Source organism: Anticarsia gemmatalis, chromosome 26, assembly GCF_050436995.1.
Source record: "Anticarsia gemmatalis isolate Benzon Research Colony breed Stoneville strain chromosome 26, ilAntGemm2 primary, whole genome shotgun sequence".
Classification (NCBI taxonomy): Eukaryota; Metazoa; Arthropoda; class Insecta; order Lepidoptera; family Erebidae; genus Anticarsia; species Anticarsia gemmatalis.
In genome coordinates this window covers 873,172-897,624 of record NC_134770.1, presented here as the reverse complement: position 1 = coordinate 897,624, position 24,453 = coordinate 873,172, and the positions used below count along the sequence as shown (strand labels likewise).

General features: G+C 42.6%; 1 protein-coding gene across 1 annotated transcript in view; it reads left to right on the top strand.

Moving 5' to 3' along the window:
• Ehbp1 (Eps15 homology domain containing protein-binding protein 1) overlaps positions 1–24,453 on the top strand; it is a 40,494-nt gene that overhangs the window by 9,855 nt on the left and 6,186 nt on the right. The window contains exons 2-24 of the mRNA XM_076131548.1: positions 2,306–2,372; positions 3,392–3,503; positions 5,566–5,661; positions 6,113–6,224; positions 6,605–6,786; positions 7,307–7,424; positions 8,104–8,613; positions 9,283–9,416; positions 10,034–10,169; positions 10,488–10,554; positions 10,785–10,914; positions 11,306–11,522; positions 11,918–12,053; positions 12,703–12,806; positions 13,974–14,135; positions 14,977–15,059; positions 15,397–15,488; positions 16,062–16,160; positions 16,262–16,395; positions 17,146–17,277; positions 18,544–18,629; positions 19,072–19,195; positions 24,157–24,221. Coding sequence (XP_075987663.1) covers positions 3,400–3,503; positions 5,566–5,661; positions 6,113–6,224; positions 6,605–6,786; positions 7,307–7,424; positions 8,104–8,613; positions 9,283–9,416; positions 10,034–10,169; positions 10,488–10,554; positions 10,785–10,914; positions 11,306–11,522; positions 11,918–12,053; positions 12,703–12,806; positions 13,974–14,135; positions 14,977–15,059; positions 15,397–15,488; positions 16,062–16,160; positions 16,262–16,395; positions 17,146–17,277; positions 18,544–18,629; positions 19,072–19,195; positions 24,157–24,221 — 3,023 coding nt within the window. The 5' untranslated portion in view covers positions 2,306–2,372; positions 3,392–3,399. The remainder of the gene's footprint in view (positions 1–2,305; positions 2,373–3,391; positions 3,504–5,565; positions 5,662–6,112; positions 6,225–6,604; positions 6,787–7,306; positions 7,425–8,103; positions 8,614–9,282; positions 9,417–10,033; positions 10,170–10,487; positions 10,555–10,784; positions 10,915–11,305; positions 11,523–11,917; positions 12,054–12,702; positions 12,807–13,973; positions 14,136–14,976; positions 15,060–15,396; positions 15,489–16,061; positions 16,161–16,261; positions 16,396–17,145; positions 17,278–18,543; positions 18,630–19,071; positions 19,196–24,156; positions 24,222–24,453) is intronic.

The window sequence follows — 24,453 nt, the reverse complement described above, 5'->3', positions numbered from 1 at the left end:
GAGCACTATGTCAATTGAGTGCCGTTTAAGTATTCACTGTAAGTTTGAGGGGGCAAGAAGTTCTTTGTAGCTGACCCTAATAGAGATAAAAACATCACCTAACTGGCCCCTCTCAGGGTCAATAAATGGTAAGGGAACCGTATTGTAAAAAATATTTTGGACTTTTATACTTATTAACGAATTTACTTTTACCCGCGTATTCAATTTGCCCGCCTCCTTGCAACCAAGAACGATGCAAGTCGATCGAAACGTCGGGTTATAAATAAGGTATGCCTTTAAACTTTACCGCGCAATAGACCAACGATACGACGGAAGCAACGATATATTTAAGAACTTTAAGTTTTACAAAATGTATACAAAATGTCGATACATTATTATATTTATGCATTTAAGAAAATACCAGAGTAAAGTTTTATGTTAATGGCTCACAACTATGTAACAGCGATGTAATTTAAACTTTATTTGTTAGTACATAAGAGTAATTTTCCAATAACATAAACATTTTGCCTTGTATTGCGGTTTGTTGTATTTATATCCGAGCTGATTGATAAGGAGCAGTTTCATTAGGCTCATTAAAAATAGGTTTGTTGTAGGAATGTCCTTATTTATATAACAAAGAAACATACTATAATTCGTGATTTTTTCCGTATGGAAAAGTTTTCAGGGGTAGTACATACTCTTTGTGTTATTCTGGGTTATAAGTTTTCTGTATGTGTAAGTTAATTGATATAAAGAGTTCATGTTTTGTTTCGGATCTACAGCGATCTCTGTGGTAAATTTTATCTTAATTGGTTCAGTGGTTTAAGAGTTGAAACAAATACCAGTGGTATTAGTTTTTGGTATTAGAATGGAATAAATCGTTTATCTCAAAAAGAGGCAAATAGACAGGACACATTTCGCGACTCACAGAATTATTATATTTGCTTGGATTTTTAGTCGAAAGTGCATGAATCCTACCTTCCTACACCTTAATTGTTTGTAATAATAATAGATTAATATACCTAGTTATATGTAGTTTGTATCTAGTTAGTAATTTTGGGTTACTTAAGTCTGTATTTAACCTAAATAAACTCATAGTTTTTTGATCTGTAATTCCCACCACACCCGGTAGTAACTTTTCGATAAACACAGCACAGAAGCGCCGCGGTGCCGTTAAGTTTATCTGTTCGTTAACCACACCGAAAACGGCTGGCCCGGAAGCTACCAAACCTTTATTATCAGACAGTTAGTAGCCGTATGATAATGAATGCTATGAGTCATGGTGATCGAGTTTTATGTAGAGTCGTTAACCGTACAATGAAAGGATTTATTTTAAGTACAGAGTTGAATGTTAAATATTTTGGTAGTCTAATATGTGGGTTATAATAGAAAAATAGTATTTTCGTGATTTAGCAATCAATGATATTGAAAATGCTTGTCTACTGTGTAGGCGTTTTTTTATTTAAAAAATCCTGCTCGCGGCATTAATAACGAGAATATTTCCTTAGGGATTAGGTTGTGCTGTTAGATATTTAGTAGATATTTCTTCTAGTTAGATATTTCAACAAAAAACCCATCTTTGTAAAATGTTTATAATTAGGTATAATGCATTTGTTCCACAGTAGCCACATGTTATTGTTTAGACTGTAGTTAATTTTAGTATATTATTTACCATACTCCGCATGTAGTGTGACGTCAGCACGCCGATACTATGAACGTTATCTATGCTACAATGCATTGATTGTGATGCAGACGTTATGTGATAAGTTGATAACAGACTTTTGTGCTGTTATGGATAAATCTGTGCATATTTGAGATGACTAATACAAGTGGTTACAAAAATTATTGGTGAATATCCTTTACTTACAGAGCTCCTCGCGTGTCCTTTTTTGTAGAGGTTATATAATACTTTTCTGCTCGAGTCATATTCTTACACCCTTAGATTTTATCCAAATCTGTTTAATTGTTTTGACTTTAATAAATACACACACAGTTACTCTCGATGTAAATAGATTTTTATATCTAGCATAATTTTTTACACAGTCTAACTATATTTTATGGGTTAAACATACAAATTTTTCCTTAACATATTCGTCTGTACTGTGTTATTACGTGTTTACTGCGTAGAAACGTCCTTTTTTTTTCAACTCATAACTGCCCTTCTGCTGGGCAACGGTCTCGTATCACACGAAGAAGGGATAAGGCCTTGAGTCCACCACGCTGGCCAAGTGATTTATTCTGTAGTTTATTTAAATCCTTCAGGAATTCCTTATCATGTATTTAATGTGACCATGTGGCAATAATAAATGTTCTGTTTTGTACACAGGAGCGGTGCGGCGCGATAATGCGCGCGCGCAGATAGTCATATCGCCACCTACACTACTGTGACTGCTGTAAGTAATACTATATGTACATTTTAATACTAAATGTAGCCAAAATGCAAATAATCAGGCAGTTTTGTATGAAGATTGTTGATTTGTAGGGTAAAAGAACATTTTGTTTGACTGGTTGTGTCGTATAACCTTGCTTGTGACGTATCTCTCTGCTCTTTCAGACAGAATACAATCGAGAAGCAGATTTGCTTGTGACGTTCCTCTCGGTTCTTTCAGACAGCCAAAGTACAGAAAGACAGGCTAATTTGTATGACCAGTCATCATACTAATTGATTCGTAGGGATAAAGAACATTTTGATTACCTCGTCGTGTCGTATAGCCTTGACGTATCTTTCTACAATTTATCGGCATAGAAATAGTTAAAATGTCTACAAAAACGGAATGTTACATAAAATAAATAATGTATTCCGTTGACAACTAAAACCGCAAGCCGCAGGAACGGCACGTCATGACGATTGCAAATGATAGGTCGTTTAGATTCTTGTGAGTACGGCAAATGCTGTCTGCTGTCTAAGCTTCGTAGACGTTTACGATTATCTTCTGCGATCTTTACTACCCGGAATTATATCCGTGGTGCGGTGGGTTAGGTCACCACGCCAATACCATTGCGTCGGGAGGTCGTGGGTTCGATTCCACACGGAGCAATTATTTGTGCGATCCACAAATAATAATTGTTTCGGGTCTGGTCGTGCTTTGTGTCCGTTGTTTGTATGTTTGTAAAAGTCCCCGCAACACAAGAGCAATTCTTAATGCGGGAGTTGTCGTTAAAGAAAAGCAAAGATAATGTAAAAACTGTTATATGTGTATATTTTATTTGCTACTAAATAGTTTGTTAACATGATTATATAGCCATTTATTTGCGGAAGCATTTAATTGGCAATTTGAATATTTAAAATATAAGTAAGTCTTGTAATTTTAATCCGTAAACTTTCCTAAAACAATAAAAAAAAAAGAAAAACAAGCCCTGGAGAGATCTAAAAGAGCATCTCTATGTAATATGCACGTTGGTATATTTGTAGGTGGTAATATGGCGTCAGTGTGGAAGCGGCTGCAGCGCGTGAACAAGCGCGCGGCCAAGTTCCAGTACACCGCGTCCTATCATCGAGTGGACTTGGAGACCTCGCCTAAATGGTAAGGGACAACTCAACTGCTTTTGTACCGCAAATACTGCTTTACTGTTGAGTCAGAACAGCTGCCTTTAGTTCCCTGGTAGGGCTGCGAAATGGTTCATGAGTATTAAGAAAAATAAAAGTTGGCTGAAGATTTTCATGTATTAAATTAGACTCTAGGTTAAGATTAGATATATTTAGATTATTCTGTATTTAGAACTTATACAAAATATACACCCGTACTCTCCTGTCTATTCGGTGACTGACAAGACTGGTGAGATGTCAGGCATGAAGTCTGATTGGCTGATGCATTTTGTGGGAAGCAGTTTTCTGATATCGGCATCTAAATCCCAGATAATTGCTGAAAAATTCCAAGAAGATTTGTTTCCTCCAGACTTTGCCACCAGACATGCTGATATGTACGTTTACTGATTTCACAGTATACTATCGTGAAGGGTAAAGACCCTGGCGTGGTAATTAGAGAGTACTGTTAACACGTCATCTTGTTATCACTGTGTGAATTATAACAATCAATGTCAACGCACACAACTTATATTAACCTTGTCAACTCAAAGGATTATTGAACCAAGCAAAAGTTTATTTTTAATACTACTGAGAGATAGCAGTAATTTGGTTGGTTACTACTGGTTACCTGTCTGATATGAAAATAAGATGTTAACTTTTGATTGGCAAATGTTGGGCACAACACAGCCAGACCTGAAATAAACAATTTATGGATCGTTCAAATATTTCGTGGCGCGTGGTAATTCGTTTTGTTCCGTGTGAGAATATACCCCTACTCTGCCACAGTCCACTAGTACTGAAGATCACATTAATTACTGCTAGTTAACTATTTTAAAGTTTGGTCCCAGATCGTTCACCGACTTGTAATGCCTGGAACTGTTATCAATGATACTGCCAGTTAGCTAATATGTGTCAATCAATACTAATATGCGTATCGATATGACCAGTTGCGAGATAGTTATGCAGTCAGCTGCGATTGTGATTGATAGGGCTGTAGCATGAGCTTATAATAGTCAGTTTTTCTCATAGACTACACTTTACGAACTGGCGGTTCATTCACGTTATATGTTTAGGCCTTTTACTTACGCACATTAACAGTCGTTACAGTCGTCAGAAGCTTGAAAGTCTGACAGCCAGTCTTACCGAGGGGACTGTGTTATAATCCAGGTAACAGTCTTGCTTCCAAATATGTTGCAATCGGCTTCCAGTCTCATGGAATGCAGCTGAATATCAGTATTTTACATGGAGCCACCGCCTATCGGATCTCCACAACCCAATCACTTGTGTTATAACACAATACCCTTCACTAAGACTGGTTGTCAGGTTTTCAAGCCTCTGCCTACTGGTTACGACTGTCGAATAACAGCCGGGACCCAAATTATAATCTGTCTTCTGAAACGCGGAGGAACTCGTAATGTACAATACGGTCATCCACAGAACAATCTCGACAAGCGTAGATTAACTTCAAAGATTGTAGTTATTTAGCCACGAGCTCCTCACAGAACATAGTCATAAGCATATTATTAACTTAAAATCGAAACACAAGTCGATACGTCTATTTTGAAACAGTTATAGATAATAGTGGCGTCCTTGGCTGTATGCAAATATTGCAAGCTGCAGGTCGCGAGGTTCAATCGATCGGTTATATTCTTATGTTCTCTGCAGATATAAATAGTATTGAAGAATTGATGTGATTTTGTTGAAGTCAAAGAACTTTGACGGTTTCAACTTTGCTCAAGTTTTTGGTACTTACTGTATAGTTAATGTACATTTTTGTCGACGTAACATTATTCATGGTTACGATAGATTGTGAGTGTGAGTAGTGGGTTCGAATCCTCAATAATTGTCTGATCTATAATTAATGGTTTGTTCAAGTTATTAGTAAAGTAACAGTATAAAATTAAGTTCGGGTTTATTCTTGTGAGTTTGATTTGCTATAGAGATTTGATTACTTTCTCTACAACTATTTTACATGGCCAGAGTGGTGGCAAGAACTAACTCCTCTCTTAAGTAAAGTATTAAATATTATCGTTTTTATAAGTATGTGTTATTGTTTACAGGAAACCTAACAAACTGAGCGTGGTGTGGACCAGGAGGTCGAGGCGAGTGATCACAGACCCTTTGGAGTGGGAGCCTTCGCTCAAGGACCCTCTCAAGTAAGTCCTTCATTGGTCCTGAGTAATTAGACAAGATTTTCTCTAAAACAAACCAGTAAAACTTTTTCCTTCTGTTGGTCATATTGTAAGACGTTTATGCATAAATGTGTACTCGTGTAAAAATGCTGATCGGTATATCAGTAGCGCAACAAATAGCCCTGATCGACACCAATTCAATCAATTTTACCACGCTCGCACCACTGACGCAAATCATTTGATTATATTATCAACTGCATACATTCCACATAATAGTATAGTAATATTTTTATACAGTATATAGCTGACACGCGCAATTTCGCTTACAAGACATAATAAAGAATGGGTCATAATTTAAAGATAATGTGTTCCTGTTACCTGCCAAACACATTTTACATGTTTACATTTTCTCTACACAAGTTTAATTTTTTTAGTAAAATATGCCCTGAACATAATGATTGTTGTTTGTGTCCAGGGGGTCAGTGATATACACGGTGCCAGAGAACAGAACGGTACCAGTGACGTTGTTCAAGGACTCGCGCACCAACGAGCTCGAGGACAAGGACTGGACCTTCGTGCTTGAAGATGTAAGTACATATTATTACTTCTTCTCTATGTTTTGAATTTGTATGAAGTTTAACCGAAATTTAAATATTCTAATGTTACATTTAAGCTTAATACATTTATTGAGGGCATGCAGAGTCCCAAACCCGCACTTGGCCGGTGTGGTGGACTCAAGGCCTAATCCCTCCCCTTCGTTTGGGAGGAGACCCTTGCCCTGCAGTGGGACATTAATGGTTAATTTTTTTTTTAGTTAGTATTATGAGAAAATAGATGTCGTTTACTAAACCGTTGAAATATCGTAAATAAGAAACTTTTTAAGACTGGTCAATCCTCCTCTAAATCAGGTAGGAAACTTAGCATTACGATCGTAATGTATTAAAATTATTTAATATATGTTTCTCAGGTGTCAATAACAGGCAAGCGGCGCCGCCTAGCGGTATGTTCTATCAACATGCGCAAGTACGCCAGCCTGGAGCCGTCGCAGCGCTGCCTCGTGCTCACGCTGGAGCCGGTCACGCAGAAGATTGTCGCAGCATCCATACATCTTACACTGCATTGTGTACTGCTGAGAGAGGGGCAGGCTACGTGAGTATACAATTACTAGTTACTTAAAGACCTATGCAGTACCGAAGACGTCCCTATTTAGCTCCTAAGAACCCCTTAAAAGCCAAATAGGGGACCAATAGGGAATTATGGAAAAAATAAAGAAAAATATATTTGGTCCTAAGTCTGGTCCCTCTAACGTTCCTATTTAGCTTGTAAGAATCACTTAGAAGCTAAATAGGGGATGGGGACTAATAGGGAATTAAGGAAAATATAATATAAAGAAAATTTTGGTCTCGAGTCTTTATTTATCTCTGTCATATGTTATTAAAATTGGCACGGTGGCTTTGTGGCGAAAAAGTAAATAACAAATAAATAGGTAGACTTTTGGACTTCATGTTAGTATGGATTTGCTTATGAATACATTTCAAGATCAACATAAAGTCAAGAAACTTGTAATATTAATGCACTTTTAAGTATGCAATCTCCAATTGTTTAGTAAAACCTTGATTCTCTCTCTTTCTATACGTTACACTATTTAACAATGTCTATTTATTTTCAGAGACGAAGACATGCAGTCGCTAGCATCGTTGTTATCAGTCAATAACAACTCAGACATCGCCGTGCTGGAAGATTTAGACGAAGATGATTACACGCTCTCCGATAATTCTACCAGACAGGTATGTAGCTTGTGATAATATACGTATACGTGTGTACACGTGCACGCACTATGTGTGTACAACGTACGTATACTTCGGTCAGTGTGTTTGTTGTTAGAGGCGCCTATAGCCAGTTGCGCTCACCGGTCGGTAAACGATCTGTGGGTTAAGCAACCGTTGGCGCGGTCATTCCATAGATGGGTGACCGCATAGTGGTATTTGAACTGGGCGTCTCCGTGCTTCGGAGGACACGTTAAAAGTCGGTCCCGGTTGTTGTCTACTAAGATAACAGTCGTTAAGCCACGTCAAAGGCCTCTCGGGCGGCTTGAACAACTTTGACACTAGGTTTACCACTAACCATACGACAAACAACAGTGTGTTTGTCATACAATGGGCAGCACAGACACGAATAGTTATGTTCATAGTTAGTTGTCAGTAAGCTTATGGCAGGTATAAACAGTCTGACACACGTGTGTTACTTATAAGTTATTAAAAAACGTCACGGGGATGTACTTTATTTTGATCAGTGATATAGTCCTTAAAATTTCAGTTTTTATGAAGTTTTTAATCCAAATACATACAACATATTGTAAAACCTCTCTCTACACCAAATCTCGAATAGATGACGGAGGTAGTATAAAAACTTGATTGTTTGTTTATTAATTCATTATTTGTTAATACTTCAATTTAAAACCCACAGATGCACGATCTCCGCCAACAAATGGAAGAAATGACTCAATCTCTAACAAACAGTGACATCGCAGCCACCCCCAACAGCGTCCAAAGCCTCAATTTCGACAACTCCCGTACCCCAACCGCTCCCATAACCCCAGAAAACCTTACCCCCACCACCCCAGTCCCAAAAGACCTCACCCCTAACGACAACGACCCTAAATTAGACTTACTACCTAAATCTAGACCGGAAATGTTAAGTAATTTAACTAAACTAGCAATGAAACCTGAACCTAAGTTTAGTTCAACACCTAAAACTAATAATATTATAGAACCAAAATCGGAATTAAAAGGTGTTGTGTTCAAGCCGAAGACGATTGCTAAAAGGAACCTTAAACCTTTGGAGTTAAAGACTAATTTGAATAGTATCAATTTGGATCGCAATGAGAATGAAAAGGATGAGGATAGTGATAAGACGCCTACTGCTGCTGATATGGAGAAACTGTTTCCTGGCAAGTTTGAGAAGGATAAGACACCTGTAAGTATAGCTCTTACTTAGTTGATTATATTATAGCTCTTAGGTGTTACGTCAAAAGGCTTTTCGGGCGGATTGTTAAAGATGTTCATCTTTGACACTAGGTTGAACATTAACCATACGATAAAAAAAAGTACTGGCAACCAGTTCAATTATTAGTTAGTTCCAAATTACATACTATAATTATTCTCCCGGGACTAAGGGTTTGAACCGGTGAGCTGTGCGGCGTAATGCTAGTATGAGTAGTTTTTAACTTATACAAAATCTCGGATTTGATTTCTGGGCCGAACAAAATGCTATCGGATTTCCTAATTTCGTGGAAATGTTTTCAATTATCACATTAAATTTGCTGAGTCATTAGCCCTACTATTCATGTATAAGTAATATGGGTGCATTTAATAAACTTTCATCTACACCTCCGAATATCCTACCAATATTATAAATGCGAAAGTTTGTGAAAAGTATGTATGGATGTTTGTTACTCTTTCACGCAATTACTACTGAACTGATTACGATGAAATTTGGTATATAGGTAGCTGAAGACGTAGAATAACACGTAGGCTACTTTTTATCTCGGAGTTCCCGAGGGATCGGGATTTGCACGGGAAGAATTTCGAAGTCGCGAGCGGCCTCTAGTATAACAGGCGTGATTTTAATTCATGAATGTTTCAGGTACAAGATCTACTAGAGTGGTGTCAAAGCGTAACTCGTGAATATAAATCGTGTCGAGTCACAAACCTTACGACTAGTTTCCGCTCCGGACTCGCCTTCTGTGCCATCATACATCGATTCAGACCTGATCTCATGTAAGTAACCAACTCGAAACTAGCTGGTAGTTGCTAGCTATTTTCGTTATACAAAAGAAGGAAAAGAAATGTACTACTAACTATGGACAACTTAGTCTAAAATAAATTATAAATAAATAAATAAAGAGGAATAATTCAGTGTTAATTAGTGAATTCTTCTTTCTTTGTCTTGTCTCCCGTGATATGGGGGACAGTACAGAATGTTTTCTGTCTAAAATATGCTGTAAAGGCGATTTAGCTGAAGTCTTTACTGAAAGTAAACTTACTGAAGAAGGCTGACGGCAGTCCTACTTCTATGCTTAGCTGGAAAGTTGAAGGGAAATTTGGGCAGGGGTGGGAATGGGCAGCAATCTGGGATAAAGGTGGGGGCGAGACTGCAGGAACGGATTTGGTAAACAGTGGCTCGGAGAGGTCGGAATCGCATGTCCGAATGTCTCTTATATATTATATGATCGGACAGATCCATATAATAGATAGAGACATCTCTGAGCGGTCGTCGCTTCGTTGCATATTGTATTAATAATTCTAATGAGTGTTATAAGAAGAAATTGATGTGTAAGTGTAATTTTGTATTAGGTATAATGATAAGAATACTTATAGTGTTATGTGTGTGGCAGCGACTTCTCGGGGCTGCAGCCGGACGAGGCGGAGTCGAACCTGCGCGTGGCGCTGGAAGCGAGCGCCACGCTCGGCATCTCGCAGGTGCTCACTGCTGCTGATGTGTGCTCCCGCCACACGCCCGACAGACTCGCGGTGAGGGGACATACTTTACTAACATACCTATGTCTTATACAACACGTTATTTAATTTTATACATGTACCTATGTATGCAAAATCATGGCTTTTTTTCCATAGGGGCCGGTAAGAATGCCACGCGCAAGATTTTTCAAAAATTCTTTTCCTTCATTCACATTCATACGCACCTGAGAATTTTGCCCAAACTTACAGTCAGAGTGACTAGACGTATCGTGCGGTAACGCGATCAATGTGCACGATTATTGCACGGTTCGCGTGCGTATACCGTGAAAATATTGTTTTGCTCATGTGTAATAATTATTTGTTATGTTTCAGATAATGACATATCTGTTTCAACTAAGGGCACACTTCACTGGCAACGAATTGCAAGTAGAACAATTAGGTAAGAATAACTTAAATTAATCACTAATTCGTTGACACTTGATTTTGAGAAATATGATATTAAATAAATAAGGTATGATTTATTTAAGATAACGCATTGTTCAACGCTGTTTGAAATCAATCACATTATTGTTACTGAGGGTATTTTTGTTACACATTTACCACATCTAGTCCATATACCAACCGATCTCTTTAAAATTGTATTTATGTAAATAATCGTTTATTTGTCAGGTAACGACGAAACAGAATCGTCATACTTAGTAGGAAGACACGACACGGACGGTTCACTGCCTCAAGAGCTGTTCAGCAGGGAGATCAGCACCAGAAGGTCTAGGAACATGATGGATAGACCACGGCCTGGGTATGTATTATATTGTATACTACCAGTTACACTTGCACAGCCGAGTAGACGGCGTTATAAGGAGGTTTAGTCTCGCCTTTCTTTGTAATGCGCCCGAATTAAGTTTGTGTTTTTATAAATTCTTTTATTCTGCTGTGTAATTATTTGGACTATTGGAAGTTTAAGTTCAAGTTTGGTGATGTCTCCCGAGGTCTATTTTGGAAAAAGGGGTCGGCTTGGGGACAAGAGTGACGACCCCACAAACTTAAACATAAGCTTCTATTGACCCCCCCCCCCCCCCTACACATTAAAAATACTGGAAAACGCAGCCCTAAATGTAACTTTTCAATATTCTTTTATTAGGGATGAACGATTGATATTATTTTCAATGTCATTATGACTTGGTCCACAGTTCACAAGACAGCCAAGAGTCCCGTCAATCAGTGGAGCGGCTGACCCCGGACAAGGTGGACAAAGCCCCGTCCCCGGCCGGCATCGCGGACGTGCGCGACATGTTCGTGGCGCAGTCCAAGAGCATCCTGGGCAAGATGCTGTCCCCCGCGCGGGACCTGCGCGCCGAACATAAACCCACTGCCAAGTGGTTCGGAGACCCGCTGAAGATTAGTGAGGTGAGTGGCACCGATAGTCTGTGGTAAACTGTTTGTTATGCTGATAGTTTGTGGCAAACAGTTTGTTAAGAAAATCGATTGCGCCGAACTGCTGGCTTAGTACGTAGGTTGCGGCAGACTGTGTGCTATAATTTAATCTAATAATTATGACAAATGTATCTTGAAAATATACTTCATTTAAAGTGAACTGTATGCTAGTTTTACTGCAATCTGCAGTCTCCATATTTTTACCCCATTTTGCAAATAATTTGTTTGCGATTGTATGTTGTAAAAACAACAGATTTCATGCTATATGTCAAGTTCACTGAAAATTTAAGACAGTAAATAGTTTGAGGCAGACTATAATGTCTTCATGACAGAATAACTTACTGTACATGGTTATACATTGGTTTCAGCAACCGCCAACGCGTCCAGAGAAGCTAATGACCCGCAAGGAGTTGACGGACCCGTTCGGTTCCGATGATGAAGAGGAACAGCCTCACGACACCATCACACAACCACCGCCGCAGAATAACGGGAATAATGAGATTGGTGAGACTATAATAATTTTGGCAATGTTTTTGACGATAAATCTAAATTACCATTACAGCACAGTGGTATAAGATCCTCATTTCGTATTGTGAGTGATTTTTTTCGCAGGAATATTTGTGTTGAAGAAAACCGCATTAAAATAAATTTATCGCGGACAAACGCGGAAAGGGACTTTATTTAGTAATACGCAAATAATCTAAGTCCTTAACACGCAGTCGGTCAGCGTGGTGGTCTCTTGACCCTTCTCTGGGAGGAGACCCTTGCCTAGAAAGGGGCAATAACGATTAACTTATTTATTTTTTATTCGTCCTCTTAGGTCGGGAAAAAAGTATTTTCGCATTATAGTATGTATGAACTTGTAATAAAATCTCTTTGGCTTCAAGAATCACAAATGAGTACACGGTTCATTAGTTTTCTTTCAGTGAGCTCGTGAGGTACCCAAATATCGAGCTTTTTTGTGCAGAGAAAAGAATTAATTACACGTTCATACATACTATACTGCGAAAAGACTTTTTTCCCGACCTAATATATCCCACTGCTGGGCAAAGGCCTCCCCTCTTTCCTTCCAAACCTGTCTGTCCCATACTTGGCTACAAGGGACCCGCAACTTTATTTTTATTGTAAGTAAATTTATATTTTCTATTTACAGTAAAACAAGAAGCCACAGACCAGCCTATCGACGATCAGTCAGACATGGACAACCGTCAGAATAACTTGAAGGCCACATCTCCGGAACTGCCCAAGCCGACGCCGGTGAGTCTCGTACTGTTTGTGCTGCATTGTGTAGTCGCCTGATTGTTAGTTTTATGAGTTAGTTATATAAAGTGTTAGTGGTTTGTTGAGAGTTGATAAAGATAATCTTGCCGTTTCACAGTGGTCGATTCAAAATACTTTGATGATTTTAATTACCTGTTAACGAAATTAAGTTATTTAACAGACAAAGAATTGTAATTGTATGTATGAATGTATTATGAGTCCCATTTGAATCTAGTTATTATAATAATATAACGAAGTGTCTCAAAAAAATATGAACAGTGAACACTTATCCAAGTTGAAAGTTTAACGACAGCTACAATCAGCTGAAAAGTTGGTTAGCAAAGAGGTAGTAAATAAATAAAGATATAGCAAGTGCCTTTTAACGTTTAATAATTAAGTTCTGGCTTGGTGATATTAAAAAAAATATTATCAACTCTCAATAAATAGGTATATGCGATTCATTTGTCTGTGTATACAATTGTTTGTTTTTAATTAATAAATTACTATTTCTAATGTGTCTTGTATAAACCAAATATAAATAAATAGGTAATCTACATACTTCTTGATCTTGGTTTAATTTCGTAGTTTATTTGTGTGTCTGTCACTTTTTTTAACTCTTTTTTATAATACCAAGATAAATGAATCGCTAAATATTTTGTACCGTGTGATGTCCGGTTAGATACAAAATTTATGAAACATGCTATGACAAAAATGATAGTATCTAATAGTTTGTTTGTTTTTACGTACTAATCAATGCAATATTAATAAATCATTACATCATACTGTAATCCCAAGCCAAAATTAACTTCAGAAAGTATTTTTTTAGTGCAAATTTGGCAATATTTGTAAAAAATATTTCTATGATAAACTGGTATGTAGCTGAAAATTAGTTATTTATTAGATGTTTTGAAGCCAGTTATCATAATTATCATATTTATTAGTATAGAAAAACATACATTTAAAACAATATAGAATTGATTACGCATTCTGGCAACACTTAAATGCGTGACCAATTCTTAGTGTTGCCATAAACAAAATAAATAAAAGGAACAATCATTTCTTTCCATTGCCCATCGACATCGCTTGTGTTTGACGCTTCGAACGACGTTAACGCTTCGCTCTGATTGGTCGATTATCACGCGACACTCGATTCCTATTGGCCAGCAATTGTTATCACGTCATGACGAGTTAAAAGAGCGTGCGAGACAGCTCCTCGAGGCTACGAAGAGAGAAGCGAGGGAAAAGAACAGAAGACAAAATTCTAAAGAAAAAGACGAGAAGGCAGATGTTAATGGTCATAGGAATGGTGATGTCAGTCTTACGAAGGTATTGTGAAGTTTTTATGCTTAGAGTATGTTTGTTGAAAGCATTTAGATATAATGTAACACTCTAATATGACGCGTATTTTTTTTTGTCTTAGATTGTTACTGTAAAAATCTTCTAATTGTAAAAATATTTTATTTTTATTTGACACTCGTAGTTACTTGCGCTCACCGGTCGGTGAACGATCTGTACGTTAAGCAAACTTAGTGCGGTCATTCCATAGATGGGTTACCCTTTAGTGGTATCTGAATTAAGGGTCTCTGTGTTTCGAAGGGCACGTAAATAAAACATTTTTCTTTCATTTTAAATTAAGCAATATCAAGATAATTAAACGCCGGTTAAATGTATAGATTTTTTTACGCATCACGATACAAGGCCCAAAGTGTCGGGTTCGATATCCATTTAGGTATTTGTGTTGAAATCTTATTATATATTCAGTGTTATATACTTGTGAATGCTTTCGATAAGTATACTCTATAACATTTCATGTAGTTAGGTATTATAGGAAGTAACTTTAGCCAGTAGGAGTATAGATTCTATTAATCATCTTAGGAGATTAGTCCCTTTAGTAATTCCCTTATCCTAATAGAAATTACCTAGATTGATTTTATGAAAATATGGATTACGATTTAGAGTATTTTTATATAATAAATTTTATTGTCGTTTAATTCTAAGATGATAGTATTTTTTTGCCGTCTGAGGTCCTTTAGTTGTGACCCAAATACACAATTAAGAGATAGAGAGTAACTAAAATATTTAATATAAGATAGAAAATATATTAATGTTACTGAAAAAGGTGATTTAAGGTCTGTTAGAAAATAAGTTTATAATCTGTTTCTTGTAGCCAATGACGGAGGAAGAGAGACAGGCGATGTTGCGGGAAAGAGCGAGGAAACTGATCGCGGACGCCAGAGCCGGGATTGTCAGGTATTTATATTATTTGTAAATGAAATAAATAATAAAAATGCAAACTTGTTATAATATACTTGAATGTTACCACTTTCTTTTTTATTGATATTTTTTTGTTATAAACAATTGACAAATGTTTTTAAAAGCAGTATAACTTCTCTAGCTTTAAGAAAGCTTATTTAATTAGCTTCTTTAAACTTCACGTGTATTAAAAATGAATTTTATAGTTATGGAAAAAAAATATTGTATAAGTATTAAAAGTTTTCTTACTTTGTGCATTACTGCAAATTAAACATTTGAATTTGATAAAGCAAGAAAGAGTGCAGAAAAGGTTATATGTTTTTGTTATTTCTAGCCCGACGTCGCCACTGTCGCCGTCTCGCAACTCTCGCACCGGTACTGTTGAGATTATCAGCAAACAGTCGGTTATGGATGAAATCGTTGCAGGTGAGTGAAAATACTAAATATTTTGCTTAAAGTAAATATTGAGTCTGTACTTGAAAGTTTATAATTAATCAGTCTATTGAGGCTTTTTTCTACGCCGCCCTGGACATTGATAATATACTCGTATTATACAATATGATGTACTCTTCATTATTATTGACTGTTTAGAGCAGTTTAGGGATTTATATCTATACTTCTATACTAATATTATAAAGCTGAAGAGTTTGTTTGTTTGTTTGTTTGAACGCGCTAATCTAAGGAACTACTGGTCCGATTAGAAAAAATATTTCAGTGTTAGATAGCCCATTTATTGAGGAGGGCTATAGGCTATATATCATCACGCTACGACCAATAAGAGCAGAGTACCAGTAGAAAATGTTACAAAAACGGGAAAAATGATGACCCATTCTCTCCTTAATGACGCAAGCGAAGTTGCGCAGGTCAGCTAGTAGAGAATATTCAAGGTTCCGTTCAATTTAATTGTGCAAAATTACTGTGGAATATTAATGTAATATTTTACTCTAAAAGAATTGCTTTATATTTTGTTATTGTTATTATAAATTGTTTTGTTTACAGCGGGTGGTGTGGAACAACTAGACGCGTTACTGGCGAGGAGTGACTCCATACCTTCAAGTCCTGGCTCCAGAAAGAGCTCCGTCAGTCCTGATAGATCTGGTTAGTTATTTTGCAGTTAATATACATACTAGTTTCTTACTGTGTACATAAACTTATAAGTACAACATATTGATGTATGTATGTATGTATGTGTGGTACAGAGGCCCGTCTGAGCTCGGACACGAAGAGCGTGAAGAGCATATCTCCGGCGGGCGAGTCCCCGCGCCGCTCGCCGCTGCACTCGTTCTCCGCGCTCGTGGACCGACTCACGCCTGACAACGACGTCAACGATGAGGTAACACGAATAAAATTATTATATCTCCTCCTTATAAAACTGAAAATTTGTAAAATCCACAATTTTTGATGACACGTCAAAGTGGAGTGAGAAGCTCGTGGTTTAGTTAACGACAGCCGCGCGGATCGATCTCTAAGGTTAAGCCACGCTGGCTGAGGTTCTTCTGTGGATGGGTGACCATCATACACATATCGAGTGATACTGATATCCGGCTGCATCCGGTGAAACTGGAAGTCGACTCCAACATAAGTATCATTGGACAACTCACACATGGTCATTTGATTCCAAACTAAGCAGAGTTTGTACTATGGTTACCAAATAACTAATAAACATACTTATATACTCCTAAATACATATTTATAGATAAATTGACATCCAGGCTCAGAACAAATACTTGTGCTCATCACACAAAGATTTGTCCCGGGTGGGATTCGAACCCACCACACGCGGCGCTACGGTTGTTGCGGCGAGGTGACCGCTTAAACCACTGCGCCAAACGTGCAGTTAAAATATAGTTGAAAAAAAAGAAAAAAAATTAAAAAGCTTTTTTTTATGACATGTGAAAAGTATTTGTAGATTAGAATTAAGCAAGACAATTTTGTTAAATATCTAACAGTCTGGAAGTACCATAGGCACTGAATAATTTACAGGTTTATCATCTTTATTGGATGCATTTTCTTTCAAAATCTAATATAAACTATTAATTAAATAAATTTGTGTCTAATAATAACATAATATAACTTGTTTCAGGGCAAAGAAACCGGCTCATATATCCAGAGCGAGCTGGAGGCGCTGGAGCGGGAACAATGCGCCATCGATGAGCGAGCCGCCGCGCTCGAGAAACAGCTGCGACGGGTCATGGAGTCCGCTGACAATACTGAGGTAATTACTACACCACTATTTACACCCCCTACTTTAAAAAGCAATTGATAATAAAAACATTTAATAGAGACTGACTGACTGCCTCTGTGGCGCAGTGGTTTAGGTCGCCACGCCGATACCACTGCAACGGGAGGTCGTGGGTTCGATTCCCACACGGGACAATTATTTGTGCGATCCACAAATAATTGTTTCGGGTCTGGTTGTGCTTTGTGTCCGTTGTTTGTATGTTTGTAAAAGTCCCCGCGACACAAGAGCAATTCTTAGTGCGGGAGTTGTCTTTTTAAATAAGAGTTGTCTTTTTAAATAAAAATTAAATAAGAACGGAACGGTAACGGATCTGTAAGATTAAGCTACGCTTACCTAGGTTGATCTGTGGATGCTCACTATTGTTCATAAAAAAATAGAACCCTAGACGTTAATAAAGGTTCTCAATTATTTGTATACCATTTCATGAAAATCCGTTTAATAGTTTACGTATGAGAGACAAACAAAGATATAATCAATAGCACAAACTCGCTTTTATTGTATTCCAGAAATTATGGAGAAGACTGCTCCTATCATGTATCCAAGCTCCTAGTGACCCGGTAACCCTATCCTATCCGATTTTATTATGCCTTTCCTTGCCTTTTCCTTAAGTTCCTGTCACCTTTTCCCATATGTATATTCTAAAATATAATAATATATATTATTTTAAAGTAGCAGTAGCCAAATCTATAATTCCGTAGTTAAAACTATAGTTTATGCTATTAATTACGTAGTTACGCTGAACAAGCTTATTATTTCGAAGTTATACGAACAAGATTAGAACTAAACTCAGCGTTTTGGAAGTTAGTATCTGACTGTTAATAACTAGGTTCGATTCCGCGTTGAGAAAAGGGCTACTATTATTTCAAATTTATGCAAGAATATTTTTCATTAGTTGCCCGGAGATTTACGCCCCATTACTTGGGACTCTCAATCTCAGGAACTACTGGTCCGATTTGAAAAATTATTTCAGTGTTAGACTACAGTGTCTATTTATCGAGGAAGGCTATAGGCTATATAACATCACGCTACGGTCATAAGAAGCAGAGTAGCAACGAAAAATGTTACAAAAACGGGGAAAATAATGACCCATTCTCTCTTCGGTGACGCAAGCGAAGTTGCGCGGGTCAGTTATTGCAATATATGGATGTATTTCATACACGTCTGCCCACACCCTCAGGCGGCTGCACTGAATGTATTCATCACCTAAGTGTTTGTTATATTGTAATGTATGTATTGCAGGAGGAGGCCAGACTGATGTCACAGTGGTTCAACCTAGTTAACAAGAAGAACGCGTTACTTAGAAGACAAATGCAGCTTAATATACTGTGAGTCTTATATTATGCATTAAAATATAATAATAATATGTTATACGCTTAACACATAGTATTCATAAAGAATAGATAAATATTGTATTGTTAAGGAATTTTGAACAATCTTTGACTCGCTGAGTAAGTAAAAGAAAACACCTTTATTTTAAATTTTATAATTTAGTACTAAATGCTCTGTGCCCTGTGCACTTTATAGTGATTACTATTCCTACCAGCCTGTTTATACCAGGGTGCTTAACTCTGCGTAGTGGCGCACACATTCGTAATTATTATTAAATACTATTTTATGCGAATATAGGATTAAATATAGGCAGTCGGTATTCCACTGCATCCAGTGAGACTGGAAGCTGCCTCCAATATTTTTGGAAGAAAGGATAAGCTGAGGACCTTGTATAGCTGTTAGATTGCATGTTAAATTGTTTGTTTGTTTGTGTGTCAGTGAGCAGGAGGAGGACCTGAGTCGTCGCTGCGAGCTGCTGGCGCGCGAGCTGCGCCTGTCGCTGGGCGTGGACGAGTGGCGCAAGACGCCCGGACAGAAGAGGAGGGAGAGACTGCTGCTGCAGGTATGTTTGTGTGTCAGTGAGCAGGAGGAGGACCTGAGTCGTCGCTGCGAGCTGCTGGCGCGCGAGCTGCGCCTGTCGCTGGGCGTGGACGAGTGGCGCAAGACGCCCGGACAGAAGAGGAGGGAGAGACTGCTGCTGCAGGTATGTTTGTGTGTCAGTGAGCAGGAGGAGGACCTGAGTCGTCGCTGCGAGCTGCTGGCGCGCGAGCTGCGCCTGTCGCTGGGCGTGGACGAGTGGCGCAAGACGCCCGGACAGAAGAGGAGGGAGAGACTGCTGCTGCAGGTATGTTTGTGTGTCAGTGAGCAGGAGGAGGACCTGAGTCGTCGCTGCGAGCTGCTGGCGCGCGAGCTGCGCCTGTCGCTGGGCGTGGACGAGTGGCGCAAGACGCCCGGACAGAAGAGGAGGGAGAGACTGCTGCTGCAGGTATGTTTGTGTGTCAGTGAGCAGGAGGAGGACCTGAGTCGTCGCTGCGAGCTGCTGGCGCGCGAGCTGCGCCTGTCGCTGGGCGTGGACGAGTGGCGCAAGACGCCCGGACAGAAGAGGAGGGAGAGACTGCTGCTGCAGGTATGTTTGTGTGTCAGTGAGCAGGAGGAGGACCTGAGTCGTCGCTGCGAGCTGCTGGCGCGCGAGCTGCGCCTGTCGCTGGGCGTGGACGAGTGGCGCAAGACGCCCGGACAGAAGAGGAGGGAGAGACTGCTGCTGCAGGTATGTTTGTGTGTCAGTGAGCAGGAGGAGGACCTGAGTCGTCGCTGCGAGCTGCTGGCGCGCGAGCTGCGCCTGTCGCTGGGCGTGGACGAGTGGCGCAAGACGCCCGGACAGAAGAGGAGGGAGAGACTGCTGCTGCAGGTATGTTTGTGTGTCAGTGAGCAGGAGGAGGACCTGAGTCGTCGCTGCGAGCTGCTGGCGCGCGAGCTGCGCCTGTCGCTGGGCGTGGACGAGTGGCGCAAGACGCCCGGACAGAAGAGGAGGGAGAGACTGCTGCTGCAGGTATGTTTGTGTGTCAGTGAGCAGGAGGAGGACCTGAGTCGTCGCTGCGAGCTGCTGGCGCGCGAGCTGCGCCTGTCGCTGGGCGTGGACGAGTGGCGCAAGACGCCCGGACAGAAGAGGAGGGAGAGACTGCTGCTGCAGGTATGTTTGTGTGTCAGTGAGCAGGAGGAGGACCTGAGTCGTCGCTGCGAGCTGCTGGCGCGCGAGCTGCGCCTGTCGCTGGGCGTGGACGAGTGGCGCAAGACGCCCGGACAGAAGAGGAGGGAGAGACTGCTGCTGCAGGTATGTTTGTGTGTCAGTGAGCAGGAGGAGGACCTGAGTCGTCGCTGCGAGCTGCTGGCGCGCGAGCTGCGCCTGTCGCTGGGCGTGGACGAGTGGCGCAAGACGCCCGGACAGAAGAGGAGGGAGAGACTGCTGCTGCAGGTATGTTTGTGTGTCAGTGAGCAGGAGGAGGACCTGAGTCGTCGCTGCGAGCTGCTGGCGCGCGAGCTGCGCCTGTCGCTGGGCGTGGACGAGTGGCGCAAGACGCCCGGACAGAAGAGGAGGGAGAGACTGCTGCTGCAGGTATGTTTGTGTGTCAGTGAGCAGGAGGAGGACCTGAGTCGTCGCTGCGAGCTGCTGGCGCGCGAGCTGCGCCTGTCGCTGGGCGTGGACGAGTGGCGCAAGACGCCCGGACAGAAGAGGAGGGAGAGACTGCTGCTGCAGGTATGTTTGTGTGTCAGTGAGCAGGAGGAGGACCTGAGTCGTCGCTGCGAGCTGCTGGCGCGCGAGCTGCGCCTGTCGCTGGGCGTGGACGAGTGGCGCAAGACGCCCGGACAGAAGAGGAGGGAGAGACTGCTGCTGCAGGTATGTTTGTGTGTCAGTGAGCAGGAGGAGGACCTGAGTCGTCGCTGCGAGCTGCTGGCGCGCGAGCTGCGCCTGTCGCTGGGCGTGGACGAGTGGCGCAAGACGCCCGGACAGAAGAGGAGGGAGAGACTGCTGCTGCAGGTATGTTTGTGTGTCAGTGAGCAGGAGGAGGACCTGAGTCGTCGCTGCGAGCTGCTGGCGCGCGAGCTGCGCCTGTCGCTGGGCGTGGACGAGTGGCGCAAGACGCCCGGACAGAAGAGGAGGGAGAGACTGCTGCTGCAGGTATGTTTGTGTGTCAGTGAGCAGGAGGAGGACCTGAGTCGTCGCTGCGAGCTGCTGGCGCGCGAGCTGCGCCTGTCGCTGGGCGTGGACGAGTGGCGCAAGACGCCCGGACAGAAGAGGAGGGAGAGACTGCTGCTGCAGGTATGTTTGTGTGTCAGTGAGCAGGAGGAGGACCTGAGTCGTCGCTGCGAGCTGCTGGCGCGCGAGCTGCGCCTGTCGCTGGGCGTGGACGAGTGGCGCAAGACGCCCGGACAGAAGAGGAGGGAGAGACTGCTGCTGCAGGTATGTTTGTGTGTCAGTGAGCAGGAGGAGGACCTGAGTCGTCGCTGCGAGCTGCTGGCGCGCGAGCTGCGCCTGTCGCTGGGCGTGGACGAGTGGCGCAAGACGCCCGGACAGAAGAGGAGGGAGAGACTGCTGCTGCAGGTATGTTTGTGTGTCAGTGAGCAGGAGGAGGACCTGAGTCGTCGCTGCGAGCTGCTGGCGCGCGAGCTGCGCCTGTCGCTGGGCGTGGACGAGTGGCGCAAGACGCCCGGACAGAAGAGGAGGGAGAGACTGCTGCTGCAGGTATGTTTGTGTGTCAGTGAGCAGGAGGAGGACCTGAGTCGTCGCTGCGAGCTGCTGGCGCGCGAGCTGCGCCTGTCGCTGGGCGTGGACGAGTGGCGCAAGACGCCCGGACAGAAGAGGAGGGAGAGACTGCTGCTGCAGGTATGTTTGTGTGTCAGTGAGCAGGAGGAGGACCTGAGTCGTCGCTGCGAGCTGCTGGCGCGCGAGCTGCGCCTGTCGCTGGGCGTGGACGAGTGGCGCAAGACGCCCGGACAGAAGAGGAGGGAGAGACTGCTGCTGCAGGTATGTTTGTGTGTCAGTGAGCAGGAGGAGGACCTGAGTCGTCGCTGCGAGCTGCTGGCGCGCGAGCTGCGCCTGTCGCTGGGCGTGGACGAGTGGCGCAAGACGCCCGGACAGAAGAGGAGGGAGAGACTGCTGCTGCAGGTATGTTTGTGTGTCAGTGAGCAGGAGGAGGACCTGAGTCGTCGCTGCGAGCTGCTGGCGCGCGAGCTGCGCCTGTCGCTGGGCGTGGACGAGTGGCGCAAGACGCCCGGACAGAAGAGGAGGGAGAGACTGCTGCTGCAGGTATGTTTGTGTGTCAGTGAGCAGGAGGAGGACCTGAGTCGTCGCTGCGAGCTGCTGGCGCGCGAGCTGCGCCTGTCGCTGGGCGTGGACGAGTGGCGCAAGACGCCCGGACAGAAGAGGAGGGAGAGACTGCTGCTGCAGGTATGTTTGTGTGTCAGTGAGCAGGAGGAGGACCTGAGTCGTCGCTGCGAGCTGCTGGCGCGCGAGCTGCGCCTGTCGCTGGGCGTGGACGAGTGGCGCAAGACGCCCGGACAGAAGAGGAGGGAGAGACTGCTGCTGCAGGTATGTTTGTGTGTCAGTGAGCAGGAGGAGGACCTGAGTCGTCGCTGCGAGCTGCTGGCGCGCGAGCTGCGCCTGTCGCTGGGCGTGGACGAGTGGCGCAAGACGCCCGGACAGAAGAGGAGGGAGAGACTGCTGCTGCAGGTATGTTTGTGTGTCAGTGAGCAGGAGGAGGACCTGAGTCGTCGCTGCGAGCTGCTGGCGCGCGAGCTGCGCCTGTCGCTGGGCGTGGACGAGTGGCGCAAGACGCCCGGACAGAAGAGGAGGGAGAGACTGCTGCTGCAGGTATGTTTGTGTGTCAGTGAGCAGGAGGAGGACCTGAGTCGTCGCTGCGAGCTGCTGGCGCGCGAGCTGCGCCTGTCGCTGGGCGTGGACGAGTGGCGCAAGACGCCCGGACAGAAGAGGAGGGAGAGACTGCTGCTGCAGGTATGTTTGTGTGTCAGTGAGCAGGAGGAGGACCTGAGTCGTCGCTGCGAGCTGCTGGCGCGCGAGCTGCGCCTGTCGCTGGGCGTGGACGAGTGGCGCAAGACGCCCGGACAGAAGAGGAGGGAGAGACTGCTGCTGCAGGTATGTTTGTGTGTCAGTGAGCAGGAGGAGGACCTGAGTCGTCGCTGCGAGCTGCTGGCGCGCGAGCTGCGCCTGTCGCTGGGCGTGGACGAGTGGCGCAAGACGCCCGGACAGAAGAGGAGGGAGAGACTGCTGCTGCAGGTATGTTTGTGTGTCAGTGAGCAGGAGGAGGACCTGAGTCGTCGCTGCGAGCTGCTGGCGCGCGAGCTGCGCCTGTCGCTGGGCGTGGACGAGTGGCGCAAGACGCCCGGACAGAAGAGGAGGGAGAGACTGCTGCTGCAGGTATGTGGACATCACAATAGTTAGATACACAAATAATAATCGCTGGTTCTAACGGCAAAGGTAAAACATGGCCTTGAAACCCGGCATTCTAAGGTGCAGCGCAGACGACAGACTATCAGTGACGTACTTTTTATTCTGGCTGTACTGCATATAATTGCATAGGTTCTATTTCCACAGACTAAAAAGTGCATCGCAGATAGTCTGTCGTCTGCGCTGCACCTACAAGTTGTATAACGATGTCTTTAAAGCTTGTAAAGTCCCCAATATGCACTTGGCCTGCGTGGTCGACTTAAGACCTGGTCCAGAAGAGCCGAATTCGCTTCGATTTATTCGCGCGTATTTCGCGCAGACGTTACTTCCACAAGGAGCGTAGGCGTATTTTGAACTCGCGCGAAGTTTGTGTACGCGGTGTTTGGCCGCCTCGTATCTTGGTAACGGGGGAACTAATTCGCACAAATCGATTCACGGCGTATTCGCCCCTTCTGGACATGGTCTTAGGCCTAAGTCCTCCCTTGTTCACCAAGCAGTGAGACAAGAATGCGGTATAAAATAGATTTAAAATGTTTTTAACGCATATGATTATTTCACAGGAGCTATTATCGGCTGTTAACGAGAGAGACAGACTAGTACAAGAGATGGATGAACAGGAAAGAGCGTGAGTATTTTTATTGTTTTACACATTTGGTTTGTCCGATCCGAAGTTTATCACAATGTTTTGTTTTATTGGTCACGTTTTTACGCGGCAATTTTGTTGTACAAACTTGCTTGTAATGTTGTTTCATTCTCTCATATAGGTCATAAAAGAGATAGCTATGCAATTGAAAAAATACGTATAAATATTTTTTTACCATTGTTGTAAAGAAAAAATCGTACCCGATGTTTCGACC